At 39.9% G+C, this 26,904-nt stretch overlaps 2 protein-coding genes across 2 annotated transcripts in view; one reads left to right on the top strand and one right to left on the bottom strand.

Moving 5' to 3' along the window:
• The window catches only part of VTI1B (vesicle transport through interaction with t-SNAREs 1B), an 11,319-nt gene extending 7,076 nt beyond the window's left edge, over positions 1–4,243 (top strand). The window contains exons 5-7 of the mRNA XM_010574276.1: positions 599–772; positions 2,669–2,730; positions 3,786–4,243. Coding sequence (XP_010572578.1) covers positions 599–772; positions 2,669–2,730; positions 3,786–3,882 — 333 coding nt within the window. The 3' untranslated portion in view covers positions 3,883–4,243. The remainder of the gene's footprint in view (positions 1–598; positions 773–2,668; positions 2,731–3,785) is intronic.
• Positions 4,159–26,864, bottom strand: ARG2 (arginase 2). Its single transcript, XM_010574275.1, has 7 exons — positions 26,531–26,864; positions 13,679–13,856; positions 12,648–12,807; positions 7,785–7,879; positions 7,544–7,648; positions 5,997–6,133; positions 4,159–4,486 (listed from the first exon to the last, which is right to left on the bottom strand). Exons 1-7 carry the CDS (start codon positions 26,862–26,864, stop codon positions 4,281–4,283), a joined length of 1,215 nt encoding a protein of 404 aa, XP_010572577.1. The 3' UTR covers positions 4,159–4,280.
• Between the last annotated feature and the right edge of the window lie 40 nt (positions 26,865–26,904).

Genomic DNA, 26,904 nt, shown 5'->3' with positions numbered 1-26,904 from the left:
TTCCTCTAAAATCTGAGAGCGTGGTGGTAGATTAGACTTTCTGAAGCTTAAGAAAATACTTTAATTTTAGCTACCTTTTGACCCCAAGGTCAGCAAACATTTCTTACCCTCTAGCTGAGGCTACTGGCATGAAAAGAGGATCTTTGTTACTTAGCAGTCCATCTGTTAGTGCTGTTTGTTCCTAATCCTTTTGACTGTAAACTCTCGGCGATATCCCTGGCAACCAACTGTGAAGTCACAAATAAGACTGAATTTAGATACCAATGGAAGGAAAAGTTAGCATCTGGAAAGCAAAGATACTATTTTCATGTAAATGTTCTTTGATGGAAAAGTAAATTGTTGCAAAGACAGTTTTTTGTAACTGTTGTAACTCTGTAGCTGTGTGTCCTTTTTCAAGGTTTAACCAGATTTGGCCATGATCTTACAATGTGAACAAAGAACTCTTTCAAAATTAACTAGGCTACAGCAGTTGACATAAGAAGCATGTACAGCTAATACAAATGGATGGCCTATGGAGTCATGTCCTACCTTTTTAATATGTCGGAAGCCTAATAGCTCTGTCCTTGTGCTTAATAGTGAAGCATGTGTTATTTTTCAGACTAATCTGCAGTCACAGAGGGTGATGCTTCTCCAGGGAACAGACAGCCTGAACAGAGCCAGTCAGAGCATTGAGCGCTCGCACCGAATTGCTGCTGAAACAGACCAGATTGGCACCGATATAATTGAAGAACTTGGGGAGCAGCGGGAGCAACTAGAACGCACCAAGAGCAGAGTAAGCAGAGAAACTGTGGGTGTTGTATTGAAACAACCTGACGTTAGCTTAGTGGGAACTGTATGCCAGTAACTACTGGTGGAAACCGCCCTAGAGATGGTAATCCAATTGATGTTTCTGCAGACCAGATCCAGGCTGCCACGTTTCTATGCTGTGCTCATAAAAGGAAAATAATTACTGTAGAAGGGCCCAAAGCAGGATGGCCAAATGTCTGCTGCTGTGTCTGTGCAAGATTGGGTATTATTAGACCCATAAACCTGCTAAAAAAAAAAATAGCATTACTGAAAAAAATTAGAGATTTAAAAAAAAGTGAAGGTATTGCCCACCACTAGATTACTAGTAAAGGTTCAGATTTGTGAGGCAGTTAGCAAGTTCTTCCAATTAAATGAAATGAAATTTAATAGGAGCTTAATTACTTAATTACTAACCTTCCAATATTTGTGGGTTGGCTAAGGAAAGAGGAAGTGGTGTCAGACAAGATGCCTGTTCCTCATCCTTGGGTCAAGAAGCTGTGCTTCTACTGTGGGAGCTTTAAAAAGTCATTCATTTGTTTTGTTTACACACATATGCAAAACTGAGAATTCAGTTTTTGAAGTAACAAACTGATGGGATTTTCTGTGTGTAAAGGGATCCTAAGTGTAAAGCTTTTAGGTGAGTGACTTGAAGGGGGATGCTGAGTTTGGCAAGTAAGCAGGGTCAGACAAAACAAAAAGCATACCCCTTTTCTTGGGAGTTATCTCTACTTATTGCAACAAAGCCTGTAGCTTTTTCATTTCAGTCGGTTTTTTATTTCAGTCACAATTTGATTTGCCCTGCTCCCAGATTTGGGTTGGAGAGCAGGAAAGGAAATGGGATCTTAAGATTTGCAGCTATAAGCATGTGAGTCTCTCCACAGATTGTTCATGAAGCTGTGACCTACTAAGAGCCTTTTAGGCATTGTATTGCTGAATTGTATTAATTAACCACACATTCCAACTAGAAGTAGACTTTCTTCTTGCTTGGTCTTTCATAGCAAAGATTGGAAATCTAGTATGCTTTGAATGGACTTTGTAGTTTCCTTCCCAGCTTGGTCCAGTCCATCTCAGTGCAGAGTAACGTACCTACAGGGACAGTTTTGCAGTTGAGGGCAGTAGCTTAAACTACAGAGGAATTGTGCAGGCAGGTGTCTGTGCTGCTAAGTAAGTGACCTGGCTTACCTTTCACTTCCCTTGACGGTTTGGAAGCGGAATAGCAAAATCTTGCCTGGAGACCTCCAGTGGCCATACATCATGAATCCTGACTCATTTTGTGAGATGACAGCTTTTTTAGTTGTCCATAACCTCACTTAATTACATGCTTCTTAATAGCTGACTGAGAAATACTTGCCAGTTATTTCTGAGCATTACAAAGCTGAAATGGATTATCTATTCATTTAGTTAGAGCTCACATCTGCTGGGTCACTTAGACTTGTCAGTGCAACATGGTTTGTTCTTTGCTAGAAATTGAACAGCATTTCAAACAGTTCCAGGTATGCACTGGGGAGCCCATGTCAGTATTGTTTTCTTCTGGTGTCAACAACTAGAACAATGAAATGGAATTTAATGAAAGGAGCTAATGCCAACTTTCTGATATTTGTAGGTTAACTAAAGGGGCAGAAAGCGATTCTAAATTGCATATCTTTGTATGTATCCAAGGGAGAGTATACATGAAAAGTCTTACTTCCTCCTTAGAAAGGAGACAACGCTTCCAGCTTGTATAGTTTGTAGAGAACAATGTTGTCTCTGAATTTTGAGAATATATGGTTTGCCTTGGTCCCATTATTAATTGCAACATTTCAACACAAGCTACTTCCAGATGCATGTTTACAGAGTTGCTGTATACTTGTTCAACTGACAAATAACTTCTGTTTCTTCTTAGTTGGTGAATACAAGTGAGAACTTGAGCAAGAGTCGCAAGATTCTACGTTCTATGTCCAGGCGGTGAGTAGCGTGACTGACTTGGAGCAGCACTTGGCAGGTACCATTTTTGCCTGCTGGTTTCAGGCAAAAAATGAAGAGTGTCAGCTGGAACTGCAGGAAGTTTTAGGGAATGTGTAAGCAGAATCCGTGCCCATGTGCAGATGCTAATTTGTGTCTTCTGCTCTCTAGTAATTACTTAATGGAGTACAGGTAGTTGAACACCACTGAATTTGTGCTACTCATTTAGGGTAATATGGGGTCTTTAGCCATTTGACATGATAAATTGTGTTGAGGACATAAGTTACAGTGAATTGCTAATGGTAACTTTAGATTCAACTCCTTGTGATTCAGGTTGGAAAAAGCTGTGCCATGAATCACTGCAGCAATTAAGCAAGTTAGATGTCTGATGACAGACAAATCTGTTTAGCCCATAGTAGTGCCCTAGAGTAGCTAGACTGTCATATGAGAAACTCTGAGCCTGACTGTATATGCTATTTTGATGACTAAAGCCATGGCTGCTTAAGTGTGTTTACAGTTTCTTAACTATATGGTTTAATTATCCTTATAAACCAGTTCATGGAGTGCATTTCCAGTAGGTACTTTTGGCCTAACACCACTTCCTTTATACCCATTGTTAAAGTATAATTTTCAATAGTAAAAGTACATTATTATTTTGAGATTTTATAGTTTTACTTCAACTACATAGTTCCAAGTAAAAGCACCACAATGTGGGTTTTAGCACAGGAGTTCAACTGGTGTTTTCCTCTTTAATTAAGTGAATGAGTAGGCACATGTAGAACAGAATTATCTGCCTTATGTGGGGTGGGGGGAAGAGGAACAGAACTGGTACAGTTTAAATAGATTTAAGCAGAATTTCCAGGAAAACATGAGTAGGAAACTACTGAGTTTGTCCCTTCCTACTTGTTAAGAGCTATTCAAATAGCATGTTGTGGTCTAGCTGAAACAGGGAGTATACTTTACTGAAGGTAAGATGGTGATCAAATTACCTAGAATCTGCTTTCATAATCAGGGGGAAAAAAGCTAGCTTGGATTTTTTGTTGTTTTTTTAACTCTAGAGTTACCACTAATAAGTTGTTGCTGTCAATTATCATCATCCTGGAACTAGCCATCCTAGGAGGTGTGGTCTACTACAAGTTCTTTCGCAACAGATGAATCTTCATGACTGAGTTGAGTTTTTCCACTGTTGAACCAGAAGGGCTGTCTGTTTCCTTTGACTGTCTGAGGACTGAACTGTCTCATGAGACAGCATGGTCAACTGGAACTGTACTGACACTAGAGAGACAGAGAAAAGGGGAGTAAAAGGAAAATGCAGATACAGACTTGAACTACTGGTAAGATTAATAAGAAGGTAATAAATATTTTATTGTCTCCATTTGTATATACTTCACAAAATGAATAAATCTTGGTATGTAATAAAGTAGCCACCAATCAGTGGAAAAGCTAGTTTATTTAAAAATGGAGAAGTTAACAGTATTTGCCAAGTGTTGACAATCTATCCACTCAAGTGCCTCAGCAGAGCTCTATAATGTCCAATGTACCCAACACTTTGGTTAAATCCTCACTTGCTCTTCACTGTCAGATTCATCTGGAGAACTGGGCGTTGGGAGTTCATCAAAAGCAGTGTGTGCTCCTTCCCTTGTCTGCCCAAAGCATGTTGCTATCACATCAACTGCAAGACTAGCAGTTGCATTCACCTCCTCTTGAGAAGCTCCCAGCAGTGGATTGACTTCAACCATGTCAACAGCTGAAAGCATTCCTGTGAAAATGATTTACAGCTTGTTACAATGAAAAAGTAAAATCTCTGATAGGGTTTCTTCTGCAGCCTTTCATTCATTGCAGCAAGTCTGATATTTGAGCTTGTGACCTACTCTACCCCTTAGACAAGTAAAACTGGCTCTCAAGTGAGGGACGACATTATCATTCTTAGATGCAAGTTTGTGTTTTTAATTTGGTTTGTTCTTACATTGTCAGTACCTTACTCAGTGATGCTTTCAGCATTCAGGAAAAATAAGTTTCATGTTCCATTTATGACAAGAGGAATGGTTTTTAATCTTGTTTTCTCCCAGTCCAAAAATTAGGGGATATAAAAGTCTCATCTAGTATTTTTTGCCATCCTATTAATGATTCTATTGACTCTCTTGTCTGATTTTTTCCCTTCATTTACTGTGAATAACTGTTTAAACACATTAAATAAAAACTCCATGGCATAAGGAGGAAAGTCTTCATATATTGAGCCAACTGCAGTACTGTCACAGTTTAACCCCAGCCAGTAACTAAGCCCCACACAGCTGCTAGCTCACTCCTGTCCCTTCCCAGTAGGCTGGGGAAGAGAATTAAAAAAAAGTAAAAGTAGTCATGGGTCAAGATAAGAATGGTTTAATAACTAGAGTAAATATATCAATAACAATAATAAAAAAATATGTTCCTTTTCATCATTATAACACCACTAACAACAAAAGATAAATAAAACCCAGGAAAAGACAAGTGATGCACAACGCAATTGCTCACTACCTGCTGACCTATCCCCAAGCAGCAATCTGCACCTCCTGACCAACTCCCCACAGTTCATATACTGAGCATGATGGTCTATGGTATGGAATATGCCTTTGGCCAGTTTGGGTATGCTGTCCTGGCCATGCTCTCCCTCCCAGCTTCTTGTGTACATGCTTGCTGGCAGAGCATGGGAGACTAAACAATCCCTGACTTGGTATAATCACTACTTAGCAACAACTGAAGACATCAGTGTGTTATCAACATTCTCACACTAAATCCAAAACACACTCTACCAGCTACTAAGAAGAAAATTAACTCTATCCCAGCCAAAATCAGGACAAATATACTTGGTGAAGGCTTGATTTGTTAGCCTTGAATCCTATAATGGAACTTCAAACTGTTTAAAATTGTTTGCATCCTTTTTTTTATTATTCCAGGTGTCCATTTTTATATCTCACCTCATGTGTTTAGGAATAGGAGACAGTATATAAAAGATGACCAAGTAATTTTTTACATTAGTAGTTAATGTATTATGTATTTTATTTACTTTTGCTAAGTTGAAATTGTTGATGGTTAAGCTGCTTCCAACACCTGGGGTACTGCCAACCATGGGACTTTTTTTCCCTTCCTGAAGGTTGAATTGACTGTATAGGCACCTTAGCTTTGACTACATTTATCTTGCTATCTATTTACACAGGAAAAACATAACCAATATGAGCTTCATGTAGTTTGTCTTGTCCTTGCTTAGTCCAGTACTGCTGATCAACTCCTACCTGTGTTGTGTATTTCCTCTGTGATGTACATGCCTTCTCTGTAAGTTAATCCACCTAGAACAGGAGTCCCAGTTGCTGGAGCCAGTGAAGGATCAAAAGCATCAATGTCAAAACTCAGATGGATTGGTCTCTGTCTCCTGAGACAGAATAAAACAAAAAAAAAAAAGCAAATGTCAGAACCTTAAATATTTTCTACACGTATTTCTTACTGTCTAGGCTGATCAGCAAAGTAGCAGCGTGCTCCATGATGCTAAAGCCCCACCCTAAGTCCTATACCATGTCTTATATACATTTGGAAAAGACTTTTTTATTCTCTTTGGACTCCAAAACATCTCTTAGCTTAGAACTTTCCCCAGTACACATTTGGAAAACAGAAGTTTGTCTTTCTAGTTTCACTGAGCATCCACTCAGGTGTGATTTGGCTGAAGTACCTTAGTTCTAACCATCCTATCTGGTATTTGTCTCCTTAGTTGGAAAAATCTAGATAAATGTATGATATAATCCAGCCTTTTCTCATTTTGTACAGAAAGCCAGGGTGAAAGGCTGAAACATTGATTTGCATGGCATCTGGGATGCAGGAAGCACCAAGCTTGAGGATTTCATACACAGCTCAACAAGATGAATGGGGCATTCTGCATTTTCTAGGTCAATAGTTGAAGGCTGCCTCCAAACTCTGCCATGTAAGCCTAGTTGATGAAAAAGTGAAGGATAATCTCAAACCTAAAACATGTTAGTTACTACATGAAGTCTGGCAACCAATGACAGCTTAATAAATTGGATACCACTTGTCACTCAGATGAGCTATTTAAGTGGTAGACTTCGTACTTCCAACTTACTGCAGATGCTCAGTAGAAAGAAGCATCTGGATTAGTAACTTCTTTACTTGGCCCAGCTGCAGCTAGGAAGGGTGAGCACACCTTTAGTTACATCAGCATGCAGCACAGATACATGGTCCTCGTTCTGCTTACAGGGCTTTGTCCTACCCTGGGGTGAGAGGTTACCCTTTCTAACTCTGATCCTCTCCCTGCATCCCTAGACAAGCATGATTTGCTCCCTGATCTGGTTCCCCAAACTTGAACAAGGTTAGCAAAGACTCCAGTATCAAACTTAAGGGTGAACTTCACTAGGTGAACTGAAAGTGGCAGTTGTCATCAGGACAACATATACACGCATAGTCTAAGGAGAAAGCCATCAAATGCTTCTACCTCATGGACTAACAGCTGAACTCAAGTTACTGTCAAGTTGCTACATATGTTTTTAAAAGTATACTGTATACCCTAGACTGAGTTGATTCAAACATCTTGTCAAACTGCAGCAAAATGCAGAATTCCTTAAAAAACAGAACAAATCATATAAAACACAGCCACAACTGTAGTGACTAATGTGATCTATCTCTTAGCTTTTTGCCAAACACTGTCAAATGGTTCCATTTCAAGATGTGGAAGTCAAGGACTAAAGTCAGTGCTAAGACTCTACTATTTACCAGACACTGTCACAGTTCAACAAGTGGATGAGAAAGTAGTTTAAATCAGATAATAGTTTGTTACCTGCCCATCAATTGCTCAAATGTTCTTTCCATAACTTTCTGAATTCCAAGGCGATCGATATCTCTCATGGAAAAATACTGGATATCATAGTTCTTCAAAATATAGCTGTTAAAATAAAATTGTTTAAAAAAAATCATTACTGGCCTAAGCTTAAATCTAGCAACCCTTGTGAACAGCCAGATGTAGAAAGGTGGTCATGATTTAAGCCTTTACAAAAATCCTTTAATCTACATCAACTTACTATTCAGCAGGATCCACATCCCTCAAACCAATGTACACAATATCAGATGCTGAAAGGCAGGGCTTTAGCCAGGAAAAGCCAGGAAGTTGTGGTACCTGCAAGTAAAGGTTTGGTATTTGGTTATTTTAATCACATATAACACAAAACTGTGTTTAATGCTTCCCTCAAAACTTTGTATTTATTTATAGCATCCTTTCTCTGTCTAAACAGCGAAACTCCTTCACTTGAGAGTTTGGCTTCCTGATTTATTCAGTCCTTAGCTTTGTTGTACCATTTTACTTGAGTTGAATGTTAATGGATGAAGTTTTTTTAACTCTTCTATGTTTTCCAGTTTGAAGAGGAGGAATAAAGCCCAAATTCACAAGCAATAAGTAATTAGCATCAGTGAATATAAGGGGGAATGTTAAGAAAGTAGATACCCAGATATAGATCACTTCTACAGCACATTTAGTGGTAATGCTATGTAACTTACCCAGGACATCACACTTAAGTGGAATAAAAACCAAGACAACTGTATCTTTTTAGGAGGATCACAAAAAAGCCATGCAAACTTTGTTGAAAAAACATTAAAGATGGTCAAATTCAAAGTGGGAAGTTAAAGAAAAAAAGAGCATGACAAGAAGTTGGGCCTCCACATGGGGCTACATCATACTGTTTTATTACAATGTAGCACTGAAGAGAGCAGGTCTAAGACAGCAAGTGAAAGATGAGGTCATCATTTTTCAGCTTTGGTGATTAATTGCATACCATGACTACTTAAAATCCTTCAGTTGGTAATATCTACTAATTTTAGGAGTTCTTTAACTCCAATTTCTCTTCTTCCTCTCCCAGCTCTGAAAATGGCTACAGCCACCACAGCTGTGAAGCGGGAAGAAGGCTGCTCTTAACACTTCTCAATTACTAATTATATTCTAGTTACAACATGTGGATTTATTTTTAAAGGCTAACACACCCATAGCTATATTTAATTACATTGGGATTAAATAAGCACATATAATAATAGTATTTGTTACTCTGAGGCAATGACCTGAAACTTTTCTGTAGTCATGAATTCAGAAGAGGGGTAAATGAATTGGAGACCACTAGGAAAAAATAACTCGGGTCTCAGAAATGAAGCTGTATCTGCAAAACCCATGACCATACCACAAGCTGAGCACACTAGTGATAATATTGTCAGATACTCTCTAGTATCCATGATTTAGCAGATTTAATACTGCCATTTTTAATTATACCTCTTCCTCTTTAAATAAAGAAAACGGAATGCCTTAACTTCCTTTGGTAGGCTCTGTTTTTACTTTGTTGCAATAGAAAAGGAGTTGCTGATAGTAAAGCCAAAAAGGCATCAGAAAAAGTGCAGGCATTTTCATGGTAAGTTATTAATAGCAGTTTATGAGTTTAGTTTGAATGGTTCCAGGAGCCCTGATACTAATGCTTGGTTTAAGGAATGCTACTCAAAGGATCATGTTCATAAATATTTTCCCTTAAAACAACAAAATTAATTTTGAAGGTTTTTTAAAAACCCTGAAGTGCCACCATGCCATGAGGAGTACCACCAAGCAGTGCTCCTGTGAAACTAACTGGACAAACAAGTAGCAGCTGACAGCCTGTGAACAGACTATGCAACACCAGGGTTTGTTCTACAGTGACCTGGCCAAATCCTTTATTTCATAGCCAGATGCATCACTTCTATACTTCATGTTGTCTGCTACATGGGGACATTTAATTCAGTAGAGCATTGACCAAGCTCCTTAGCCCTGAATACATAAGGGATTCTGAAAACAGATGAGATAACACCTAAACTGAGGGACTTGAAACAGCCCCGGGGAGCTCTTGGCAGTTGTGCTAATTAAAGCAGTTGCTGCCACATCAATTCCCCCCATTATGTTGGGCCAGGACTGCTGTTTGTAGCATCATACAGCAGACATGGGCTAGGAACTAACCAAGCAAGAAGACATTGCCCCTAACTCAGTTCTCCTGCAATCCCACAGAAAGTTACAGCAGCTAAACTAAGTTGCTGGCATGGGGTCAAGAATAGTCTAAACAGATTGTGCCACCAAGAGACACATATGTTACACTGCTATCTCTGTGTCATGTCCTCTCAATAGGGAATGAACAACAAGGAGCCTGGAGATGCTGGAAGAGCAGTGCCAGTTAGAGGTCAGCAATGAATCAGGAAGATAAAATGTAATCATGCAGGCTATTTTGCTCTTTTTTTTTTTATTCTCAAAGGAGCTGTTGTTTCTCTGTGTTCTACAAAATAATCTAGACAAGGAGCCAGGTGCTAACTAGCCTTCCTGAGACTATAAGGTTGATGACCTGATGTTGTGACCCAGAGAGACAGTCTGGTGGAATTATGGGAGTCCACCCAGAGAAGCATACACACAGATGTGTCATGGTGGGGAGGGGTTGCTCAAAAACCCCTTCAGAGCATGACTGAAAGGAAGGAAGGAGATAACAGGGCTTGCCACAAAAATCTCTTGTCCTCTCACACTGCTATGCTATGTACCCTTTGACAAGACAGAACCCACCTTGAGAAGCAAAGTGGAACTAGTTAGTTTGTCTATCACTTTGAGAAAGAAGTTATGCTTAGCAGAGTGTAGGACTGGAGTAGCCTTCTTGCTGGTAGCAGACAGTTTTAGGATGCAAAAAGAATCCTTGCAAAGCAGTCAGTAAAGAAGGACAGTAAATTTTTTTGTCCCATTATCAACACAACTGCTCTACTGGATGAGAGCGAGCCACATGCACCTCTTCACGCAGAAAGGTTCCCTCCAGCAAGTTAGATACATAGCAAGACAAGCTATTGTTGAAGCACATTCTACTACTGCTATACAGCTGTTTAAAAATTTATACTTTGTAGAAGCTGCCTTGTACCAGCAGGATAGATGCTGTTTTCCCCCCCTCTGAACAGGAATACAACATGTAAGAAAACCCTCTAAATGAGTATACATCTGTTTGTATAGCTGCAAATACAGGTTGAGGGGCTTGTGTCAGATGTTTCTGCATAGGCTTCCTGACTGCTAGAATTTAGGTGGGCTTGTGACAAGATGTCATAACCAGCACCATACCTGACTAACTCACCTCTTAAGTGTAGCCTAAGCTTACTCTTTCTTCACTACTGCTGCTGGCAAGAGGCCTGCTCCCCCATTGACCCCAGAAAGCTCATAGTATTCTTTTAGTAGCTCAAAAAAAAAACCCAATGCAAAAACCAGCTTTTTCTGTGCTGCTCAAGAACCAGAGCCTAGCAGACCAGAAATCAACAATGTATGCACAGGAAGCCTATTAGATACTTTTGTCTTACTGACAAAAGAGGAAAGCAGCCTATCTTACTCTGCCTTTCTTCTCCTTCCTCAGCTATCAAAGAACTTGGCTTTGTTCTATTCTCACCAAGACATAAACTGTTCATCTTAGGTAAGCTCCAAAATTCACAAAACTTTATTGCTCTTCCTATCTCCTGCAGAAGTGGGTGCAGTTACCAAAAAGAAAAAAATACCAGCCCCTTTAACTTATGGGCAAGAAACTAGAAATACAGTAATCTTTTATATTAACCTTCTCATGTCCTGGGAGTATTTCAAGAAGCCCCACTAATTTTGCATTACTTTGGGAATTCTAGCATGTTTGTAGAGACCATACAAGAATTATGAGAAAGAGGAAAGTAGGTAAAACCACCAAATGACTGTATTGACTTGTGGATGGAATTCATTCAAAAGAATTTGAAGGAGAAAAGCAGAAGAGCTTTACCAGATGATAGAAATCTTGCTATGACAAACAGGTAGTAACACAATGGTATCTTCAATAGCCATAAAGACATTGAACATGCCAGATCTTACTTGGAAGAGGCATACTTTCATCAACACAGCACCCCCAAAATTTATTAGAGAGAAAAATCTAAGAGAAATGACTAGCAGTCCAAAGCACAAGAATAAAATAGTCAGGTTTTCTGCAGCTCCAGCATCCATCCTCAACCTGCAGTTTCTGATCTTGCTCCCGCCCTCCAGCCTAAGCTTCAGCAGAAGCAGATGGCATATCTACATTCCTACTGCAAAGGCCCCAGCTATTAACAATGCACAGGCTGCCACTGTAGTGTCTCCAGTAGGTGCTACAGGTACCTGTATAGGGAGATACAGTCTGCAGCTAAGCCAAAAGGATTTGTAGGCCTTAGGTCAACCTACTGTTCAGAATCTTGACAGTAGCAAAAACTGGCCATGTACATTCCATATGCCCCAGTAAATAGCTCTTTTTGATAACGTGACCTCTTTCCAAGACAAAGACTATCTCTTTAAAAGCACCCTGTAAGCAAGTACAGCTGTTCTGATTTGTAATTATTTGCCAGTGTACCCAACACTAGAGCAGCAAGGTAGGGATCATCAGGAACAGCCCCTGTCAGGCCACAATGTTGTCAAAACATGGGAAGAGCCAAACTAAGCAGAAGCAGCATGCAAGGTATGCAAGAACCAGTTGTCACGGGAGGCAAGCTCAGCAGAGCTCTCACAGGCTCAGCTGGCAGGAGGTTCCCTCTTTTACTTGGTTGGTAGAATTGCTGTCATTGCACAGTCTCTGCACCAACGCCACTCATTATGCAGGAACGGCACCGTGGTCAGCTGCTACACACAGCTTGTGTGAACTCTTGCTTACTGTACAACCCACAAGGGTGCTTTTTCTCACTCGTGTTTCTAGGTGTGTGTGTACATTTTTGTATGTGTGTATACATATGTGCATGTATACACACACAAATAATACATATTTCTGCTTGTACTCAGATAAAAAGCCCTGCATTTGCAGCAGGTAAGAAAGCACCTAACACCAGAAAAAGTAAAATGTGCTAAGGGTTTCAATGTAGGCTAACTGTACAAGCAAGATACTTACTTTATCTTGAAGCTCTCTCAAGAGAAATGAGAGAGGTTGTCCATGGAGGTTTCCAGACTGAGTTGTAAGAGGGGTGTTGATATCAGCATGCGCATCCACCCAGATGACACCGAGGTGTGGGCACTGCCGTGCATGGCCACTGACAGAACCAAGTGCCAAGCTAGAAGTACAGTAGCAAAGTCTTTAGTCACCATTTCTCCTTCAGAACAGCTACAAGGACAATGGGAAGTCTCTGCAACTTCACTCAGCAATGTTGTCATGTTTCAACACATCAGACATTAATGACAATGAAAGGTGCATCCCATACAAACTGCATGGCATGCCTCTATCATGATTCCAGGAGACTCCAACTCTACAGGACTATACTAGTACTGACAGATGAGAAAGAACTCTCTTCTCCCTCCATCACCCTTCCCACATTTTCACCTGTTCTAACTCCAAATGATCTCTTAGGAAATCTAGTGTGCTCATTCATCAATTCTGCTGTTCACCCATTTTTTATTCTGGTCATGATACCTCCCCCCACAATTCATTCTTACATGCCCTACCTTCCTCAACTACTTCTCAGATCAAAGGTTAGTGAAAGAGAGGAAAGAGATTCACATGTTCCAAGATCTATTACAAAGTGGTCTGTGTGCAGACATTACAAACCCATCCTAGAAGTTGACATCCTGAGAGTTGAAGGGCAAAAGAGACATCACTAAACATTCAACAATAAAGAAACTGCAACAGTTCCTAACGGGACCTGATCACACTAACTTCCCCAAATAGGAAAACCTCATTTGTACGTCTGCAGATTGCAGAACAGTCTAGAGCTAAGCCATACTGTCTTAGAGGGTCAGATTTTTGTAGCTGTCTTCTATGTTCCACCCTAAAAGCCCCAGCAATAAAATGAAAATGCTGCTACCCTATGGTATTGCCAGAAAGTAACCCCAAGTTGTTCCCACCACCCCCTTATTTTTTAATTAAATTCTTATACTCCAAGTGTCAACCTGCAGCATGCACCATTAATTGCTTCTAGTTCAGCTCACCTGTGATCACCTCCTATAGTCACACAGCTATGTCCAGCAGCTACTGCTCTGCTTACAGCATCAGCCAATACCTGGCTGGCTAAACCCACTGACCGCGGATATAAAATCAGGTTGTTGTACAGTTCGTCATTTGGAACTTGAGTGAAATTCAAATCTCCAAAGTCGTGCACTTGGCATCCTGGAAACATAGCATCAAAAGGAGAAAGTGAGTTACTTAAATAAGTGCCCAGAGAAATGTTCAAAATATGGTCCCCTCAGAAAATCACTTGGGCAAGTTTGAAAGGAACAACAGAAAGGGAATGGATTCATTTGACTATTTGCATGTCCTTGCAAGCAACCGTGTCACAACCTCATGGATTAGAAAGCTTAAGATAGTATTGTCGCTTTAATTTAGCGATGAGATACAACAATCACAGAAAGTCACCTAGAGAAACAGTTTGGGTTTTTTAAATTATTTCTTGGCAATTTTAACATGAAAAAGTACAGTTTGTATTGCCACCTTCCTTCCCAATTAGACAGACTGTATACAGCCTTAAATGAGCTCAGTTGCTCAAAGATGCCTAGGACTACACATTTCACTAACTATACCCGAGTCCTAACAGCTATTTTCCATTTTCAAACCCCACAAGAATCCAGACACAAAAGCGCCAAGTTACCAATAATGGAAATTTTCTTACAGTACTTCCGGGCAACTCCATGAAGGATGCACTAGTGCTTTGTCAGAGAACCTGTCCATTTTCTCAAGGCAAGATGTTCTAAAAGGCATTTGCATTCTGGGGCTTTGTTCCCAACCCTCTTTGAGATCTTATCATTGCCAGTTACAACTTAATTGGCTGTGGAAGCCTGACAACATTCTGAGTCTAAGACTCAGCCTTTCCTAAAATGTATTTCTGTCTACTTACCCTGAAAAAGAGTCACTTCACAGATTAGAACCCAAGGGAACATTTTTGAGTGTTGTTTCCCCTCCTCTACCCAACTGAGAACATATTAATTGGCTGCATTTAAGGTTTAATTCTCTTTCATATGCATTATAGTTTATCCTTTGAAGCTCTGCTGTCCAGTACCATGTGCTTCCTTAACAGTCATTTAGATACCAAAATTTCTAACAGTATTTCACAAGCCAGAACATCTCAGTTTCACACAGGCCTGTTGCTGCAAACACTGATGATGGCTGTAAAGGTCCCAAAGTATTTCAGCTACACTAACACTGGCTTAAGTCAAGACCACCCTGAATACCAGTCATGCCATTTGTTCCTCAGAATCACTAGTCTGTTTGCAGGTCAAAGCATCCAGGCTAGAGCTTGACATTTTGCCTTTAGCCATCCTATGCCTAACAGGAGAATTTGAAAAATTAAAGCAAGCAAATCAACATGAAGAAACAGCCCACTTGAGGCTCTGGGTTTTCTGCTTAATTTCCATTAAGCCATTAGTCTAATGTCTAGGAAGCAGGCTCTGTGAATTCTAACGTAAAAGCAGCATTGAGAAAAAAATTACTATAATTTAAAAAGGAGATGTGGCTGGTGAAAAGAATGAAGGAAAATGGTTGGGTCACTTGTGAGACTTAGATGGCTGCAAAATGGGCAAGCATACTTTTTACAGCAGGGACACAGATAGACATATGTCAAGGTATTTGCTAGGAGAGGACATGTCAGCTGAGCACAGCTACTTGACAAAGGATTAAATAAATGTAGTCTCAGCAACTCTGAGAAAACACATTATCTGCACCAACTTAGAGCAGTAAGCAGGACCATGATTCCCTGGTTTTCAAAAGGCAACACAAGCACACAACAGCATTTTTTTTTCTCCCTTAAGCAATACCTAATTAGCCAGCAGGATGATGGCTCTGGAGTTTTGGGAATTTTGTTCAGATTTGAATGCGCTAGCTGATCTCCATGTGACCGCATTTTTTTTTACCCTCTGTTTCATTCTGCTGCTCTGCAGAGTTGGAAACAGAGTTGCAAGTTCCAAGAGTTGTTAAATGAATTTCAGAAATCTAATTTTTTTTTATTTGCATCTTCCTGCAAGGCTACTTCTCACGTATATGCACACTACTACTACACATTTCAGTATTTCAAGGTTTGTTGAAAGTATAAGTGTGCCCAGGAGACAAATTTTGGTAGCAAGACATCAAGACATTGCATCATTCAATAAGTATCAAGAGCTTTTTGAGATGCTGTAGAAGTTAATAATACCTTTGATCTAATACCTCTGACATTTGTAGGAAGTAAATCTGCAGTTGGGAGCTGTGTTCAGCAATTTACACATTGCAGGACAGCACATTACACAATGTAATGGAAGAAAGGACTGCCACTCATGTTCTCTCTTACAGGACATACAAGCAAATAATGGTATTTTTACCCATTAAAGGATGAAAAAGAATGAAAGGAAATTATCTCATGAAGCTCCATCAGTGTAAAACAAAGAACCATGCCATCTTTCATAGCACATTAATGAATTGGTTAAGATTCTTCAGGTTATGCTCAAGGCAGGCCAAACACAGCAGATTCTAGTAAGTGTGTTCAGAGAAGTATCACCTGCATTCAAGAATTTTTCTTCTTTACCCTGCCCTCCTCCAAGTCCCCATTTGTAAGGCAAAAAGACTTGGTTGAGCTTCTGAATAAAAAAAGCCATTCATTTCTTATGACTGCATCAGGTTCATACAGCTTACAAGGTGGGTATGGTAGAAACAGATGGACAGACACACACTTTTGGGGTCTAGAATTCTAGGATCTTGTCCACCTTTTGGACAAATGGTACTGTCATATCTCCTGCATTAAGATGCCTTTCTCTAGTTATTTCTATAAAAAAGCCTAATATCTGTTAAAGACAACAGATGCCTTCAGTTTTTTTATCATCTTCAGAAGTTTATTTTTGTTCAGATAGAGTTCATAAATCTTGTAGCAGCTTTTCTCAGCTTTGTGCTTCCCTCTTGTTTAGGCCCACTGTTTTTACATGCTTGCAGAGGATAGCCCCTCTTTCCTGGGGTGATATGAATGTTTTCAGCCAACTATCCAATGGCTGATTAAGACACAGTTAATCTCAGAAGTATGTACTAATCCAATCCTCAAACATTAATAATATCTTTTCTTCCTACTATTTTTTAATTGTGCCTAAAGTTTTGAAAGCTATATTTAAAATCACCTTGGGGAAAAAGGAAAACTTGGTGAATAGATAGTACACAAAAAAAATTTTACAGTACATAGATAAACCATGTATCCTGAAGTGATTAGGGGTGTGTGTGCACGCATGCGTGCACATATATTAATATCTGGTCAATCCTAAAGAGATGAAATCAACATTTGTCTTAATGCTTACTGAGCAGCAAAGAAAAAGAATTTATGTCAAATTAAAGTAATTGTTGATGTATTTTCTTAGCTTCTATTTAGAGCATCTTAGATGTTAGTCTAATACTTAAAAGACCTGAATTGTCTTCCATTTCATCTGTCTGCTTGCACATAGTTTTGAACTAAATCTCTCAAGTACTTTATTTTACCCAACATAGAAATTGCTCAATGGATAGACATGCTGTAGTGCAGTGTAATCTGGTGGATCTTGCTGTTATTTGTCCATTATTGAAAAATTTATATAATCCACCACACCAAACAATATGGACTTACTTTCTTTGGTAGTTGGGGCACTCTTAAGATACTAATAGCTATAAACAAACAGCTTTTTAAATCAGCACAGAAAGTTAACATGAAGAATATATATAGGCCTTTAAAAGACAGATCCAAGTTCTGAAAACTAGAAGTTTTTGTGGGCAGATAGGAAAGACAGCTTTCTTACATTCATTAGAAAACACAGCATCCACACCATTTGTCAGTGTAGCAAATCAGATCTAGCCAGGATTGACATTCTTTTTCAAATGAAACAGTACCATATAGTACATAGACTAAACACTGCAGACATTTTGCTAGTAAATAATAATAATATAAAATTAAATATGATCAAAAGAAGTCTTTTGTTCCACTTTCAAGCTCTAACAGAAATCACATTCAAATGAAAAATATATTCCATTTGATTCATTAGTCAATTATCAACAGCACAGAAAATTTAACACAACCAAGTCCATACAAGTCAGCTCTATCAGCACTCTGGCTCAAGAGGAGATCACTTTTTGAAGTGAGGAAAACAAAAAAAGCAGGCTTGATTCATCTATTTCTGTTACAGGAACTTGAAAGAGATAGGAGAGAGATAACTGTGTCAATCTGAATACAAACACACAGTGTAGTTACATAAGTTAGACGTATATATGCACAACAGTCCTTCAGTTAGTATGAATGGTTAGTGTGTAAAGGCACCACACCTCTATCTCCTTCTACAGCTTAGGAGTGCAATCCTCTGTGGTTCAATGCCCCCCTCTGACAGTTTCATTAACAGAGCTGCTTGGGGGCACATTTCAGCCAAAAATGAATCAATTAGCTTGAAATTGTTTGTATAGTAGATCTTTCCTAAGTCAACTATTGACCAGAACAGGTTAGGGAAATGTCACATAAGCATTCAACCAGCAGACCAGGGGATGGAGGGCAGTTGTTTCTTCAGTCTGCACAGCCAGAACTAGAACTTGACCTATATCTGATAAAAGAAATCAGTATTTTTCATAATTAGGAACCTACTTAGGGGAAAAAAGTAGAAATACAAATTAAGAACACATTCAAGAAAATAAAGTTTCCTGCATGCCTTTTCAAATAAGCTGTTGATGTAGCACTCAGGCTCAGCCCAACAATGCTTGTAACTGGGATATAAGATGCCCTTTAGCAACCTATATGACAATGGTAACATTCACTTCCTATCTATCATCTTAAGCAAAATTCAGCACCCACAGCAGGCAGCAGTTACTATAGTAAGTCATTTGCCTGCACAGATTTAGAGAAATTTTTCTTCCGTAAGAGCAGGTGGCTCATAAGTCTGGGGGCATTTAACCAGAAAACATCTGGGCAGCAGCAGGGAAAGCCTTTCTCCCATCCTCTTCCACTGGGATACTGCACCACAGCCAGAAGCATCAATCTGATAGTAGGAGATGCTGCTTTTAAAATCCAGGCTATCTGCTAACATTGCCTAATGGCATGCTACTATAACAGTTATAACAGCTCTCCTAGGCAGCAAACAGGAACAGTAGCATGTGGAACCTGAGATAGAACTGATATCCTGACACTGCCTATTTGTGAACTAGAGGTAAAAAAAAAATCCTAAATTAACAGGGAAATTAAATATTTCCTTTTCCAGGTTTCTAAATGCTGCTGAACTACTTTCAAAGGAACCTGGCAATCCCACAGTCTGTGTTACATAAAACCACTCACATGAAAGAATCACTCCCGCAAATAGTTTTCTCAGATTACAGCCCCTTTAGTGAATCACCACAGACACAGAAAGGCTTTTCAGGAAGTAATGTGTATTAAGAACAAGGTTTGTAGACAAACTTTGCATTTTCTTTCCTGTGAACAAAACAAAGTGCTACAATCTGCTACCATCCTTCTTTTCAGTATAAGCTCATTGGCTTACAGTAAGGACATTAACAGTGTCTGAGAAAGGATCACAAAATGTTGCACAACAGCAAACAAGAGACTCTATTCATTATAACCAGTACATTCTGAAGCCTATTTTAAGACCATTTTAACCCTCCAGAATTATACGGGGGGCGGTTCACTACAGGGTGGTGTAAAAACTATAAAAACAAATGGCATACTTTTGTTTTACATGAATATGAAATTAGGCTAGCAAGGTTCCCACTACAAAAGACTAATACTTCAGCAGCCTGGTTTAAACATAACCTTCTTGCTTGGAAGTTCATTACACTGTGTCTAATTCTCTTTAAACTGAATACATATCTGCTGGAAGAAATCTCCTATTAGATACAGACATTTGATGGCTCATTAGGTTTCTGCCAGCTCTAAAGTTTTGCCTCCTAAAAGGCAAGTTCATGTCTCAGTAATTTCCACCCTGCCTTTCGGGATTTTGAAAGGTCTGGTTTAAGACAAAATTTCTGTATCTATACCTATTTAAAAGGCTTCAGCTCATACAACAGCAACAAGTAAACCCATTCCAATTGCCACCCCAAGTCTGTAGTCTCAAGTTGCCCCTTCCATAAAATGAGCCAAGAAGTATTTTTTCTAATCCCAAATTAAGCAGCCACCTCATTTCCCTTTGATAACCCTTTATAACTTTAATCGTTTATGAAATCCAGTGCACTTGACCTGAGGAGGTCTCCAAAAACGTCAGTATCAGGTGTTGGGAAATATTTGCACTGTGGCTTGCATCAGAGAAGAGTCAAGGAGCAAACAGGAGAGCAAATTTGTATTTGCTGTTATCTGACTTCAGTGCCTCATTCCCTGCTTTTCACCAGGTGGTTTGGAAGGTGGAAATTTCTGCTTTCATCCAAAAATAATCCTCTGTACCATATTCACATAAGCACATACCTGCCATAGGTATCCTGCTCTTGTGAGTCCACAATGAGAGACAGGATTAAAGTTTCAAACGAGGAAGTAATAACAGATTCTGTGCACCATAAGGCAGATCAAACCCCAACTCACTACCTGAATTTTCCCCATCATCTCCCTTTGTGCCCCTCCCCAGTAACTCCTCTCCTTCAACACCATTCCTAGTAAAAAAATAAAACATGCGATCTGAACTTATTCCAATCCAGAGGTAATTTTATGGGTGCAGAAATTCAGCTAAGTTTTATATTATAAAATTAGTTTTAATACATAAGTATCAAGGATGAAGGCCATCACAATAAAACCAAAGAAATATAACACCCCATCCCCCCCACCCCCAAAAGCTCTGTTCTCTGGTCCTTGAATCTAATCTTCCTTCACTGAAGGACTAGGAAGTAACAATCAATTCAGGTTTCCTGATCTGCATAGCTTAATTTTTTAGATGTACTCAAAAACTAAACTGATACAAAGAAGAATTATAATTAAAGCACTGAGTGAACTTTACCCAAATTAACAAAGTTTCTTTAAAGCCAAATTCATGGATAACACATAACCTGGAATATGTGCCAGCCAAATGGGAGAGGAAAAAAAACAAACAAACATGAAATCAATGAGTGACACAGAGCTTTTCATTCCAAAGCAAGAACAAGCAGATAGTGTCCTCCATCAGTGTGGGGAAGATAATCAGAACTGACCTACTACAAGGAATGCTCTGACTCCATGTACTTTCAACTGTTAGCATTTTTCTAGTAACTTCTAAGGCTAGTTGTAATCATTCAAATATCAAAGGGTAGAACATTCAAAAAGATAAACCATAACAGCTGTCAGAGCACACTCCCCAACTTCCAGGAGCTTAGCTTGCTCCAAGGCAAGCTAGCCAATAAGTTCTGTTGTGAAGAAGCAACCTAGAAACAGCCTCAGTGGAGACCTCCCCAAAACATCTCTCCTTCAAAGCCTCAGCAGGGCTCCTTCTGCCTGCCTGGTTATCAGACTCAGCTCCTGGCTGCCTTCCCTCAACAAGTGCAGCAGCACCTGCCCTGGATGCTTTCTGACAACTGGCATAATTTCAAAGACTCACTGCAAATGCCAGTTACAACCAGTCCATTTGACTGTGCTTTGATTTTTGTCAAACCACTGGTCTTTGAAGCTAACCAATCATGGCTAATTGACATTTAAGAGTTAAAGAATAACAACATAGTCTCTTGGATCTCTACCTACCTCTATAAATAAAAAGAGGTCATTTATTCTAGTTCCAGAAATAAGCTGCAGTACTTACTACATACATAAGCATGTTTTACTGATATTATTAAACAGAAGTGTTTGTGCATGCTTGTGTCTAAGGGAAAGAAAGGAAAAAAAAAAAGAGGACTGCCATTTACCTATTCTGTTTTAGGGAAACAAGTGGGGGAGGATATGCCTGGGTAAAAAAAAGGGCATTCCCATTTCTGGTTTGTAGGGCAGAAGACTTAGCTGTTAGTCAAACACCTTTATGCTATATCCCAACCAACTTCTTCCTGAGAATGTTCCTAGCAAATTAATAGACTTAGCTTTGACTGTACTGACAGCAGGTGTGATCAGAAAGAACCCATGAACAGCAGTATTTCTCATTTCAACAATGCAAAGATTTAACTAAACATCATGCTGCTTAAAATGCCAGCAGTTACTTAAAACTGTCTGTCTCCCATTTTCCCATCAACAGCAGAAAATGTGAATAAAGAGGCTAAAAGACAGATCTTCATGTTATCTATACAATAAATTTAGACTTCATTGAAATTCTACAGATTAGTAGAGCCAGTCAAATATCTGTAAACTAGAAAGTCTTAAAAAGTTTAAAATACTGAGCTTTGAAGAAAAACAATTGAGCTAAGAGCCTGTGCAAAGCAAAACAAGATTCTAACCAAGAATACTGAATTCCTGACATATAATTTTTAACATAAATGGATCTTTGTCAAACTACAGACTGTAAATCCAATCTTAATTCAAATATAGGGCAAGCAGAATGGTACAGTTTATCGGCCTTCAGGGATATAGGCAACTCTTTGAACACATTTACTGGATGTGCTGATGAAAATTACTTTCCCAACACCACAGCTGTAACTCTCACCAGTCCACATCTGCTGAACCCCAGCACTTCATTATGCATACCTTGGTACATAATTGAAAGACTGTCTTCCTCAAACTTCTCACCAGAGAGGATTTAGGTGGAAAAAGAGGAGATATATGTAGAAGAAGCTGCTTCATGATTTATTGTTAAGACTGAAACTAACAATATGAGCAATGCTGGTGAAATAGCAAAGTTGAATTGCTATTTTTGGCAGCAGATGTCAGGAGTCCAATGGTTTTAGGCAAAGCAGAAGCACATCTCTAGTCATATGGGGATTAGCAGCTCCATTCCTCTTTTAGAGGATGTTACTCCTTTCTGAGTCACTACACTGACCTCCTGAATCCTGTTCCTGAAGAGCTTTGTTCCAGTCAAACAAAAGAACAGTAATATGATGGTCATCCCCTTTGACAAGTCTAGCTCTACTTCTGTAAACCACATGTCTCTGCAGTCCACCAACTTGTCAAACCAGCAACTCTGATCCAAACTTTGTTCATCAATTCTAGATTAATCAAAACCGAAGTCTGACTAAACTCAGCAACCCACCTACATCCAGCTCTGAAGAAAGGAGGGAAGAAAAAAAAGAGGAAATCAACAATAGTCACATACAGGAATGAGTATCTGGCAAGAAATTTTATACTACAGTTGTTTCCATGTTAGCAACAGCAGAGGTACTCCAAGTCACCTCAAGGGCTATAGTAATTAACACAACAGCTATCTATTAAGTATAAAAATCTGACAATGGTCCTTCTCTCCAAGCAAGAGGACTAGGCAACACTCTGGATTTAAGTTTGATTGGATTCTCGGCTTAATCTGCAGCAAACAGGAGAGGTCCAAGAAATTTTCACTTTGAAGAGCTTCATATTTTGCATCTTCTATAGCTAAAGTCAAGTGCATCTGTCACCTATCTTCCTCACTCCTTCCCACCCTAAGTTCAAGAGCCTCCACATACTACACCCATTTCTCTTTACTGAGAGAACAATACACAGCCCTGCAAGCTTTGTACCCTTTCCTCCCCCATGCCAGGGAGTTATGGGGCTCTGTTTTCATATAGCACTTTTACTTCTTTGGCAAGATGGAAGACTCTTTTAAGGTGTTAGTATTTTAGTTTCCCTTAGGAGAAGCAGCAAAGCCAAAAGACAAACATCACCAAGGTGAATAAAAAGCCCCACAGGCTTAGTCAGTTATATTTTAAATTATCCCTGCTACAGACTTGCACACCCACTGTTTTTGGCTTGGGAGCTGGAGTCCTGCTACATTAACTCTCCTCCTCAGTACACATCGAGCTACTACCAACATGCAAGAGTGTTCTCTCTGCTTCTAACAAGGGGATAAAAGTCAAGTTAGTGGCTCAGATTCATCTCTGACAGTCTGGTACAGACTAGCAATACCATCTGCCTCTGAGCTCCCTCCTCCTATTTCAGCCTAGGCATAAACAAGCTGTTCATAGGCAGTCATCATTTTAGGCAGCCAAGAATTTATCATACCATGTAGGTATACTCACAGTCTCTTTCAAGGGAGGGATCCCCCCAAAAAAACAGAAAGTGGAGTAGCAGCACTGCAATAGGACTGTGGAAGAAGAGAAATTAGGATAGAGTGAAAGGAACAAAAGACTTCCCTCCCAGAGATACCAGCCAGTGAAAGCAAAATGCAAAACAGCACAAAAGGGAGGAAACAAAGGTCTAGTGTTCTCGCTCCCTCTGATGTGGCTTGAGCACTATCAACAGAAGTCATTAAATCAGGCATACAAACATATGAAAAGCCATGTGGTTGCTTGATATTCAAAGTAGCAAAGTATATACACCTGAGACTAAAACAAACAAATGCAGTGCATGCATCTTACGACCTGAACACTACACTTTAGAGGAGACTTCAGAGCATCTCCATTTTATGCAGGTCAAATTGAATTTGAATATATGAATGGAAAATGAATAAATCAAACTTTACAATTTCAGGCAAACAGAAGAATCTGATCACCAGAAATCTCTTCCACTTAAAACAAGTGAGGGCAATTTTACTCGAGAGTTACTGTTAATACAGAGTTTTCATGACAGGAACACTGCCTCTTTCCCCCATCTATATTTCCTTACACTGCCCAGAATCCACTCTTGCTCTTCTACTGGGAAGCATCATTCCACAGCTGACCTCATGCCTGGTTCCAAGACTGTAGTGACAAGGAAAATCATGTTTATAGCACTCCCACACATCCCAGTAGAGAATGGGGTCATACAACAACAAACACTCCCCACCACACGCACAGACCCTATGGACACAAATGCATCAGAAGTAGCCGATACAGACAGAACAGATGCCCTATGTCTTAGATAAATGTTACTTCATTTTAAAGGAGAAACCTGGTCTGCTGCAGTACTATTTACCTGCTCCTGGAAAACAAGCAACAAGGTCCCATGAAAATTATTAATTCTTTTAGCATAACAGATAAATAGAATATCCAAGTTAATAACGATAATAATACTGTGGGGCTCTATTGCCTTCTTCAATGTATCAGGAGAAAAGTCACAGTGTTAGAAAGACAAAGAAGAAAGCAGCTAAAGTTTACTGCCAGTTCAGTGTACCACAGGAATCCAAGCAATGGCCCTATTATCACAGTACTCCAGGCAAAGCTATCCTGTCAGCCTAGTGAAGAAAAATAACCAGCCCCCACACAAAACCAATCACTTGTTAAATTTCCATGAATAACAGATGTGCACAATACAAAAGGCTACGTGGTAGCATTCTCCTCGATCTACCATCCTACCCTCAAGCAGATTGTCTTTGCATGATAAACAACTCCTGCTGTGTATGCTGCCGACTGTCATTGTTTCAGGATGGACCCCCACAGCAGAACCTGTTCGAATCCACGCCATCTGAACCTGTTCATAAGAGCTGCAGAGATTTAAGCAGCAATAAGCATCAACACTGACTGGGGGGAAGAAAAAACAACAACCTACCCCAGTGGAAGAATATGTCAGCAATAGGAAACTGAAACTGCAGTAGGAAGACATCCCAGAACCTTTAAAACTTGTAAGGAAACAGCAAGAAAATATCTCCATGTGCATTATTGATTAATGAGTAAACAGTCCATAAGCAACTAAACAGTGAAAGTATTTTTCACCTTCCACTTATTTTTTAGTTTAGCTTACTTCATTTCTATCCCCACAACTTGTTGTTACTGGAATCCAGAAAGGGCTTGATTTCTCCTTTCTTTCTACCTTCTCCAAGTTCCTATTGAAGTGAGCTTGTGTCATGCAAATGAGTGCAGGTTTGTTGTTTGTTTGGGTTTTTTTTAAGAATTCTTACAAAATGGAAGTATTAGATCTGAACTACTCGAAGGAGAGCCCCAAGCCTTCCCATATAAAATTCTGCCATTGATATAAAAATAAACTGCTGCCTACAGTCTTGTCCAGAATAACATACACCTTTCAAATCTGGTAACTTGTTAGTTTTAAATAAATTCTAAGCTCAGTAATGTCGAGACCTGCTTTTATTCCAGTCTATAACACCTCTTTTTAGACAGACCCTCTTCTGCATTTGTAGATGTTACAGATCACGCTCACCAGAACTCATTGCCAAGGATGGCACACATCTCAACTTTGCAGAAAAGACAGGAAAAGAACATCTACCCATTTGATTGCAAACTGGGACTTTTCAGCTTGTGAATCACCAGATATGCAGGATAAGCCTACAGGGCTGTGCAGAACAATGGCTTCTGTTTTAAACAGGTCTTATAATTCAGAATAAGTTTGCTAGAGGGTTATTAGGCAATAATCTTTCCTCTGCATGCATCTAAACTCCACTGATGTTAATCACACATTGAGCAGATAACATAGTTCCTTCTGTGGTCCACCCCAGCGATCCATCCCCATCGTACAGTTTTCGGTAACACTTTTTAGATTAAAGAACCTCCAGGACAGAGCTCAGCTTCGCAAGTTTCAAATAACTGCAATACAGTTTTCTGCAGGTCCCAGCTTGTAGAAGCAATAGATGCGAGAAGCTGAAACACAAACAAGCGCATGGATTTGCTTGAATAACATTAGTGGTAACAATGAAAAGCCCAGAAACTTTCCACTCACACAGCGCTATCTGCAAGTGTTTTCAAAGCAAAACCAGACAAGACCTCATACACGAATCTGAGGATTTCTCTAGAAAGTTCCGAATTTCATCACTTCAAAGCATACAAGTATTTTAGGAACAAGCTACGTAGCTGGTGATGAATATGGAAGAACAACACACATGCTGTGAGAAATCGAGAGACACAGCCAAGGGTGTTGCTTGACCGCATACACTAAGCGCACGGAACATTTTAAACGGCCTCACGTTTCTCCTCCGCTTTTCTCAAGGCAACGCGGGAGCAGCACACGCTCCACACGCCGGTAAAGGGCTCCGTGTGCCAGCGCCGCGGACACCGGGCTACAGCCCGCCGTCTCCGGGCGGCCGGAGAAGGCGGCGGTGGGCGAGCCGGCAGCCCCAGCCCCTCTTTGTTCCGGGGAGCCCCGCGAGGCCGCCGGTGCGGCTCTGCGTTCCCGCGGGGGAACGGCGGCAGCGGCCCACGGGCACGCACAAGCTGGTGTGCGACAAGCCTCTCTTTCCCGATACGGCAGAAACGCGGCAGGCATCGCCTTCCCGCCGGGCACCGGCGGCTCACCGGCATTTTGGGTTTCGTGACTCACCGAAGGAACCGTTTCCACCTC

Source organism: Haliaeetus leucocephalus, unplaced genomic scaffold (genome assembly GCF_000737465.1).
Source record: "Haliaeetus leucocephalus isolate CR32 unplaced genomic scaffold, Haliaeetus_leucocephalus-4.0 Scaffold417, whole genome shotgun sequence".
Lineage (NCBI taxonomy): Eukaryota > Metazoa > Chordata > Aves > Accipitriformes > Accipitridae > Haliaeetus > Haliaeetus leucocephalus.
This window is presented reverse-complemented; position numbering and strand designations above follow the sequence as displayed.